This window comes from Zingiber officinale, chromosome 7A (assembly GCF_018446385.1).
Source record: "Zingiber officinale cultivar Zhangliang chromosome 7A, Zo_v1.1, whole genome shotgun sequence".
Lineage (NCBI taxonomy): Eukaryota > Viridiplantae > Streptophyta > Magnoliopsida > Zingiberales > Zingiberaceae > Zingiber > Zingiber officinale.
The window spans coordinates 98,102,351-98,112,286 of NC_055998.1; the positions used below are offsets into that span (position 1 = coordinate 98,102,351).

The following is a 9,936-nucleotide window of genomic DNA, read 5'->3' on the forward strand; positions in this document are numbered from 1 at the left end:
ACATTATGATACTTTTATGATGGAAAAAAACTCGTTGCAAAATTTATCACAAATCAGCGACGAATTTTTAGATTCGTTGCAGAATTTGCAATGAATTTGAAAATTCGTCGCTGAATCTACGACGAATATGAAAATTCATCGCAAAATCTACGACAAATATGAAAATTTGTCGCAAAATCTAGCACTATTTTTTTAATATATTACGATAGATTTGCGATGAAAATATGTTTGTCGCAAAACATAATAAAAACTATCCATAATTATAGAATTTTTGTATTTAAACTGATTAATACAAAAACATCTATTGAATTCATACACATCATATCTAACAATAAAACTATACATAAACAAAATCACAATTTATACATAAAATTCAAACATCACAAAATATCCATACAATCCAAACATATCATCCATCAAAATGCAAACATCATCTAATATCCTTACAATCCAAACATATCATACATCAAAATGCAAACATCGCAAAAGATCTAATATCCATACAATCCAAACATTATAAGTTCTAAACCATCCATACATTAACAAATTTCCAAACATCACTAAATCTTTTTCCAATATCCTTATTTTTCCGCATCAAAATAAAATACAAACAATATCAATGATTACAAGAAAGAAATTATTATATATGAATATAAAACATAATTTTGACTTATTTCGACATTGATTTTCATTACGTCTTATCAATCCCGTTTCAAAAAAAATTAATAGTATTAACAAAAAAAAAGAAACATTTACAATCAAATAACTAATGTTCAAAAATACTAATTATAAGATAAATAAAATTCATGCAAGAAGATCCATCATCACCATCGTCCCATCATTGTCATCGCTTGCTGATATATATACAATGTCTTCTTAACGTGCTTCATTTTTTTTTGTGCCTTCGTTTTACAAACAATCCACCAATTAATGTTGTCACGTTTCAAAGTAGGATATGAAGTATAAAATACTTGAAGGGTAGAGGATATGAGCATATACACAAAGGATATGGGTAATTTAAGAATAAGAGCACTCGATAAACAATAAAAAAATAGACACACATTCACATTCATGATTTTAAAAATTTAATTAACTTACCTCTCCAAGAAGATTTTGATGATGAGTGCATCGATAAGCTCCATTATTCTTTTCACTAGTTATAACCTCAATCACTAACACTCCAAAACTAAATGCATTAGATTTCACTGGAAATATTCCATTCATAGCATATTCTAGAGACATGTATCCACTACATCAAAAGATTAATGAATTACAAAATCAATTTAAAATTTTCCTTCTTGAGGCGCTGAAAGAGTAATTTAAAAAACTTACTATGTTCCTACAATTCCCTCGGTATTTCCTATTGTTTCATCTCCACTGAATAATTTTGCGATGTCAAAGTCAGATATTTTAGGATTAATATCCTTATCGAGAAATATGTTGCTAGTTTTTAAATCCCTATGTCTGATTCTGTATCGAGAATCATGGTGAAGATAAAGGAGACCTCGAGAAATGCCAAGTATAATATTGTATCACATTCTCTAATCCAACAATCAACATTTGTCCTTATTTGGTCGATCGATAATGAGACAAGGGATAGTCAAACATCTTGCATATTGATTTAACTGGAGTCTTATGAATCACAAGAGATTTAACTAACCAAATAAGAATGTGTCCAAGCTTCTATTGAGCATGCACTCGTAGATCAACATTCTTTCTCCCCCTCAACGCAATAGCCAAGAAGGCGAACGAGGTTCTGGTGTTGCAACTTGGCGATCACCATCACCTCATTCTTGAACTCATCCGGGCCCTGTGTTGACGTCTTCGATAACCTCTTCATAGCTATTTCCTGACCCTCTGTTAACTTTCCCTGCACACACATATATATATCAGGAAACTCACTCACAAAGCTCTTACAAGGGCAATTACACTCCCAAATACCTATAAATAGGGCCAAATCCACCCTCTCTGAGCTTGTTGTCAAAGAAAAAGTCTCCGACGGCCTCTGCAATCCTACCCAAATCAAACAGAGGTATGCCAAAGTTTTCCTCTTCCACTGTTTCTTCTTTGTCAGCATGATTCTCTGCGGAGAATAAGCCACCAGAAGTCAATAGAGATGTGGGCGTCGAGGAAATATTCAAGGTTTTTCTCACTCACTCATCTTGTTGTTTCTCGTCTTCCTTCTTCTCCAAAGGAGAATCACAGCGGCAGCTAAGAGAAACGTTGCTAACAGTGGTGCCACTACAATCACAGCTACACGCCTCTTGTTGCTACGACCACTAGACATCGATTCACCTAAACAGAAGACGCCCACGTTGAACAATTTGTAGATCTATTAACTTGAAGAAAAGTCGTACGTATGCACGTGCCTAAATTTGCTCATGCCAATCGAACGTAGAGATTTTGGCTAAAGCCATTGTTGTAATGTTTGATGTCGGTGAAGTTGTCGGTCTAGAAGATGCAGCCGCTGCTGTTGATGTTGGCCCTGGCAAAGGCTGTGCAGGAGCAATTCCTCGGGCACGAGGCCCTACATGCAGTCGTCCAAGCTCCATGTGCTCCAGTCCATCGTCGACCTCGACGTGTCCAATAGCTTCACGCTGGACGGAAATCGCTGCAATGAAATCTCCGCAATGAAATCTCCTCGCGCTGCCGCCGCCAAGTAAAATTAGGGCAAAGGGGGAAAGAGATCAGGTGAGTTAAATACTTAGGTTTCGTTTGCGACAAAAATAAATTTGTTGCTAAATTCATTGTAGATATGCAACGAATTTTGAAATTTGTTGTAGATTTGATATTTTTTTATATTATTTTGAACTTTTCGAGGGAGATTGAGGTATTTAAAGAACTCGGAGTAAGATAAAATCAGTTCCTATGGGTTCCTATAAATACCCTAATTTTATAAATCTCCTCAACCACTAATTTTACCCCATTAGTGATTTTTTTACAATGAATGTGGCCCAAAAATGTTAATCACTTTCATAAAATCAATGATCATAATATATTGGGTAAAATTAATATTTGAGGGCATCTATATGATCATGGGATTTATAGGACTTATAAGAATTATTTTTATCTCATTTTGAGCTCTCTAAGTACCTCGACCGCCTTTAGATATTTCAAAATAAGTGTGACCTATTAATTTACAACTTCTTATAGAAATTTAACTAAGTCTTATGTGCACATAATCGATTTAGCAATTTAAGAAAAAATACAGTTCTTCAAATTATTTTTTAAGGGTATTTTTATGATCAGGGGGTTTATAAGAACCCATACAAACTTATTTCATATCATTCCAAGCCCTCTAGGTAAGTCAACCAATATAAAATAAAAATAACAATCTATGACAAATTTTGAAATTCATCACAGAATCTGCGACAAATTTCAAAATTCGTCATAGATTTGAGATTTTTTATATATAAATTTTAACTTTTTGAGGCTAGTTGAGGTACCTAGAGAGCTCGGAATGATATAAAACTAGTTCCTATGAGTTTCTATAAATCTCTTGATTTTATAAATCTCCTCAACCATTAATTTTACCCAACCGATGATTTTTTACTGTGAAGGTGTCTGAAAAATATTAATCACCTTCATAAAATCAATGATCTCAATATATTAGGTAAAATTGATATTTGAGGCCATCTTTATGATTAGAGGATTTATATGAACTCATAGGAATTGGTTTCATCTCATTCTAAGCTCTTTAGGTACCTCAACTGACATTGGAAAGTTTATGTTTTTTTTAAAAACATTTACAATTTGTAACAAATTTTGAAATTTGTCGTAGAATCTACAACAAATTTCAAAATTTGTTGGAGATCTACAATGAATTTTGAGATTCGTCGTAGATTTAATATTTTTTATATATAGATTTAAAATTTTCGAGGTCGATTGAGATACCTAAAGAGCTCAGAATGAGATAAAACCAGTTCCTATATGTTTCTATAAATCCCTTGATTTTATAAATCTCCTTAACCACTAATTTTACCAAACCGGTGATTTTTTTACTATGAATGTGATCAAAAAATGTTAATCATCTTCATAAAATTAATGATCTCAATATATTAGGTAAAATTATTATTTAAGGGCATCTATATTATAAGGGGATTTATAGAAATCCATAGGAACTAGTTTCATCTCATTCTGAACTTTCTAGGTACCTCGACTGTCTTCAGATATTTCAAAATATATGTGACATGTTAAATTACAATTTCTTAAAGAAATTTAACTAAGTATTATATGCACGGAACTGATTTAGCAATTTAAGAAAAAATATAGTTGGTTAAATTATTTTTCAAGGGTATTTTTATGATCACGGAGTTTATAGGAACCCATATAAACTTGTTTCATATCATTCTGAGTCCTATAGGTATTGTTAGTACGGGAAGCACCAGACGATCGAACTTGTGTTTTGATTATGTCAAAAGGTCCAAAGTTAAATTGTCTTGTGATCTAACAAGGTTGATTGAGCTTGCAGGAAAAGTCCTAAGTGTGCTTAGGCAAAAGTCCTAGTGGATTCTAGGCAGGTGGAAAACCCTAGGGGGTGATAACCCTAGGTCCTAGAGGGTGGTAACCCTAGGTAATGAAAAGTCCTAGCTGAAATTAGGCAGGTAGAAAATCCTAGGGGGTGGTAACCCTAGGTCCTAGGGGGTGGTAATCCTAGGTCCTAGGGGGTGGTAACCCTAGGTCCTAGGGGGTGGTAACCCTAGGCGAAAAGTCTTAGCAGGTCGAGAGCTTCGGGCAAAATCCTAGAATCGGGGACTCTAGGTTGAAGTCCTGATGGTTGCGGACCGGGTGGAAGTCTGGACGGGCCATGGAGTAGATGTCCAGCTTGAAGACCGGAAGCCTCGGGTGTTGAGAAAAAGTTTAGTCGGTCTGGAGGGTCGGTCTGATAATAGAAAATTTCTCCTGAGAGGAGTAGGTGAGGACGCATTTCTCGAAAAGGGAACAGTAGGTGTCGGTTCGACCTAGAGTTTCGACGAAACTCAAAGTCAGAACCGAACAATCAGAGGTTGTCAAATCTCATATTATATATATTATTTTATGCATGGACTAACTTAATTTTACAGAAAATAAGGGGCTGGAAAATGTAAAATATTGAAAAAGGGCGAATGACCATAAGGGAATTTTTGGAATTTTTAGAAATTTTTCAAGAATTTTTCAGAGCTCGTATGACGAGTTTACGGGGACAAATATTGAGCCCCGGGAAAGCCTATTTAGGCTACCCCATTTAAGCGAGGAAATGTTTAATTTTTTCCTCTTTATTTTCTTTTTTTTCCTTATTTTCCCTTCCCCCGCGATGCCGTGCCCTACCTCTCACGCGCGATCTCCCTTTCCCTAACCGGTGCCGCACTCGACGGTTTCACCCCCACCTGCGTACAAAACCCCTCGACAAGGTTCTCGCTTCTCTTCTCCTTCTTCCTCCCAGAGCCGATTTCCCTCCTCGCGATTGTCTTCTTCTTCTTCCCCAACTCATCGCCGACGCTGATCACCGACACGGATCATCGGCGCTTATGGTGACTAGCAACGTGCCATAGCGTCGGCCCCCTCCCCCGTGCCCTAATCTCTGCTCCGCCGTCCCATTGAGCACCGGCGCCAGGACTCCTCGCGGCACAAACCACTAATCAATCACCTGATCCGACCCTCGACCGTCGTGCCCTAATTCCTTGTCGCCTTCTTCCTCTACAGCGCGCCACCGCCGCACGGAACAGCGCCGACTGCCTCCACGTTGTGCCCTAGTTCTCCACAGCCGTAGCCACCTAGCCTCACTGTGCCGCCTCTCCTCTGCCTCTCCCGATTTCCCAATCATTTTCCCTGGCTGACGGCATGAGCACGAGGTCACCCAGCAGTGATCTTGGAGGTAGAGGATCCATTTGATTTCCAGCCATCACATCCTTGTTAGCCGAAAGTTTGCATCGCTGGATCTTTGGACGTCACAAACAGTAAGAGAAGAATAGGTAAGGTGCACAAAGTGGGTTCTGGAATTAGGTTATCGTTGGGTGTGATGATTTCTTGAGCTCCATTTTAATACGGACAGTGAAGTGCAGGTTATTTATTGGGTTCCAATAGGGTAGTCTTGTGTTGTGGGTTATTCTTGGGTCCGGCAGCCACCTTCCAACTGCGAACAACCCTAACATTACAACCACTTTCATTCAACAGCTTCTTGTTCTAAAAAGGGCTATGATTTTAGGTAAGGCATAAGGATTTGAAATATTTTGTAGGTGGTTTCTAGTTATGTTAGCAAGGAGTGTTAATTTAGGTAGGGTGAGTAATTAGGTTTGAGCATTTTATTTAGCTACTTAATTCATTTGAATTTAGCTAAATAAAGCACTTCATGTACGATTTATCGCAGGATTTTGATTCAAGACAGTGTCTTGACAAGGGATCTATTTCGGATACGATCCTCTTACTAGAGGCGCGTACCTTGACTTATCTTTTAGATTTGTCATTTGATGTGCATAGTAATTTCTTAACAAATAGTAATGATTATGTTTTATATCTGCATCGGCATGTCATTGACCATTTCCTGTGCATGCTTTGATTGTTTCCTGTTTGCATACTTTCAGATTACTTATCATTATAAAGGTAATAACATACCATGCCATAGGATATACCGGACTTATATGATACCATATCTAACCTGTGTACCTAGATCTTTTGATTTGATCCATAGTAGCTACGAGACGTGGTGCTAGACGGCCACGTAAGAGGACTTTGGAATCTATGGCAACAGAGTCACCAGAGATCCCTACTGGGTTTGAGCCTGTCGATCAGGGACAGACTCAAGATACTGTGGGTGTATCGGGCTCTCAGACCCCGATGACTCCTTTAGACGTACCTACTTCGGCTGCACCCGCTGTACCCACCCCTACCGTATTTACGGTACCACCAGGGGTACTACCGGCATACCTCGCACTTGCTCCAGTCGAGCCTACGGCATACCAGGCACCACCGCCACCTGGACTTGCCGTGTACCCGGCACCAGCGGCACCTGTGCCCCCAGTACCTACAGTGTACCCAACATCCGCACCAGTGGTATCGGTTGCTCCATTTCCGGTACCACCACCTACCGTTCCTCTAGCCGCGACCACCCATATCGACTCTGCAGTACCACCAGCGGTATATGCCCCAGTTTATGCAGCAACACCGGGAGTACATCCTCGGTATATCCAGTGGTACTACCTATAGCACCAGCTCCAGGGATTCCGCCAGTTCCCGCAACGACCCCTACCCACCTCACTGATATTGTTGCGGCACGAGCTCGGATTTCCAGCATTGGCAGAGTCGATGAAAAGTCGATTCACACTATTTCGCGGAGAGACCGATCCGAGTGTGACCCAGTCTTGGATAGAGACTATGGAGCAGACCCTTCCTAAGTTAAATTTCGACACCAACATTTAATTCACTGAGCATGGTAGGCCAGAGGATGGCCTATTAGCTCAGTTGGTTAGAGCGTCGTACCTTTATGAGGGAGATTGGTAGATTACTTACTCTGAGATCGCAGCGACTGACTATCTCCCTACTGTCTGGTAGATCTTTTAGTATTGGAAATGATTGACTTTGATATTATTCTTGACATGGATTGTTTGTTAGCATATCATATCACTGTTGATTGCCAGACGAGGGTGGTCACATTCCGACCACCAATGTTCCAGCAGTATTTATGGATTGCTGTGGTGGATCATTGCTCCCACATGTTATGGATTATTGTGGTGGAGCATTGCTCCCACATATTATGGATTGTCTGTGGTGGAGTGTTGCTCCCACATTTTTCGGATTGTTGTGGTGGAGCATTGCTCCCACATATTGTAGATTGCTTGTAGAGGAGCTCTGCTCCCATATAGGTTGCATTGATGGTGGTAGAGCATTGCTCCCACATATGTAGTATTTCTTGTGATGGAGCGTTGCTCTCACATTCAATGATCTATTTCTTTGGTGATTTGTAGCTAGTGATCAGATTTCAGACTTGTTGTTGGGGATCTTATAGTTGAGTGTGCCTGTTGTACGGGTATTATGAGTTCTAAGTTTTACCATATAGGCTTATAAAGCCTTAGATGTTTTCATGGACTCGATGATTTCGGTATTCCTAGGTTGTTTGGATCAGTTTCCATTGTCTTTGTTGACAATGTTGTAATCTATTTCTGATCCGAGGAGAATCACGTACACCCCCTTCACATACTTCTAGAGATGTTTGGACAGAAACATCTATATTTGAAGTTCATATGGGTAGAAGCCTGCGAGACCAGCTTCCAGCAGCTAAAGCAAAGATTAGTGTCGGTTTTAGTTCAGTTTTTGCCTTATGAAGAGGACTGGATTCGTACTTTACACTGACGTATCTCTTCAGGGTTTGGGAGCTGTTCTGATACAGCATGGCAAAGTAGTCTCCTATACGTCTCGTCAGTTGAAGGAGCATGAGAAGAAGTACCCTGTACACGATCTGGAGATAGCCGCTATCATCTTTGCTTTGAAGATTTGGCGGCATCATCTGTACGACATTACCTTTGAGATTCTCATTGACCATAAGAGTCTCAAATATATTTTCACCCAGAAGGAACTCAATCTCCGAAAGAGGAGATGGATGGAGTTCCTGAAGGATTATGACTGTACCATTAGCTATCACCTAGGGAAAGCTAATGTGGTTGTCGATGCACTCAGCAAGAAGTCTAGAGGGACTTTGGCTTGCCACCGGGCTTCAATCACAGACTTGATTCAGGGTTTCTCCGAGTTAGGCCTTGAGGAACAGGGACAGACAGAACAGGGTATTCTTGTTACCATGGTTGCTCAATTGACGATCAGGACGAGGATCCAAGAGGCCTAGACCGGTGATCAGTATTTTCAATTCATTGGCAGCCAGATAGCTTCCGGGCAGCAGACCGAGTTCACACGAGATGAGGAGGGTATTATATATTCCCGAGGTAGATTATGCGTACCTCAGTCTCACCCAGTCTTACAAGAGCTACTTCAAGAGGCTCATCGCTCTCGATTTGCAATCCATCCAGGTAGGACCTGCATGTATCGAGATTTGAGGCATTCCTACTGGTGGAACGGTATGAAGAAAGACATTGCGGAATTTGTAGCTAGATGTTTTGTCTGTCAGCAGGTGAAGGCTGAGCACCAGAGACCTTCCGGATTACTTCAGCGGATTCCTATTCCTGAGTGGAAATGAGAACATATTACCATGGACTTTGTGGTGGGGTTGCCTAGGACACATCGAGGCCATGACATGATTTGGGTAATCGTTGATCGATTAACCAAATCCGCGCACTTCTTAGCGATCTGGAAGACTGATTCCCTGGATCGATTGGTAGATCTGTATTGCCAAGAGATCATCAGATTACATGGTGTTCCTTTGAATATTATTTCGGATAGAGACCCACGGTTCACGTCTCGATTCTGGCAGAGTCTGCAGCAGGCATTGGGCACTCAGCTCTATTTCAGTACAGCTTTCCATCCACAGACAGATAGATAGTTAGAGCTGGCCATTTAGACTCTAGAGGACTTGCTGAAATCTTGTGTATTGGATTTTGGAGGCAGTTGGGAGGACCATTTGCCATTGGTAGAGTTTGCCTACAACAACATCTTTCATTCGGCTATTCAGATGACACCGTTTGAAGCATTGTATGGTGGGCATTGTCAGATACCCACCCTCTGGGATAAGGTTGGGGAAGCCTAGTTTCTAGGGCCTCATAGAGCTCAGCATGAAGTAGAGTTGGTTCGTACTATCAGACGGAGGATGCCAATGGCGCAAGACTGCTAGAAGAGTTATGTTGATCGGAGACGGAGACCCCTGGAGTTCTCTACAAGCGGCCATGTATTTCTACGAGTCTCACCCACGAAAGGGGTGAAGAAAATTGGCCTCATAGGTAAGCTAGCTCCACGGTACATTGGTCCTTTCCAGATCCTGGAGAGGATTGGAGTAGTAGCTTATCGTCTGGCACTACC

The 9,936-nt window shown here is 40.4% G+C and overlaps 1 protein-coding gene and 1 long non-coding RNA gene across 6 annotated transcripts; one reads left to right on the plus strand and one right to left on the minus strand.

Annotated features, from left to right (window-relative positions):
• Positions 1–344: 344 nt before the first annotated feature.
• Positions 345–2,300, minus strand: LOC122001861. Of its 5 annotated transcripts, XR_006117514.1 has the most exons (5): positions 2,158–2,300; positions 1,942–2,083; positions 1,661–1,870; positions 1,099–1,172; positions 345–902 (listed from the first exon to the last, which is right to left on the minus strand). It is a non-coding gene; the product is annotated as an uncharacterized LOC122001861 (long non-coding RNA). The 5 variants fall into 5 exon arrangements; XR_006117512.1 differs by lacking the exon at positions 1,099–1,172; XR_006117511.1 differs by having other exon boundaries at positions 1,099–1,870.
• Positions 2,301–6,717: 4,417 nt separating this feature from the next.
• On the plus strand, positions 6,718–7,182 carry LOC121999549 (36.4 kDa proline-rich protein-like). The gene has a single exon (XM_042554212.1). The coding sequence runs from the start codon at positions 6,718–6,720 to the stop codon at positions 7,180–7,182; it is 465 nt and encodes a 154-aa protein (XP_042410146.1).
• Positions 7,183–9,936: the final 2,754 nt, after the last annotated feature.

Coding starts and splice junctions, on each gene's coding strand:
- LOC121999549 (XM_042554212.1), top strand. CDS start 6,718: ATGGCAACAGAGTCACCAGAGATCCCTACTGGGTTTGAGCCTGTCGAT.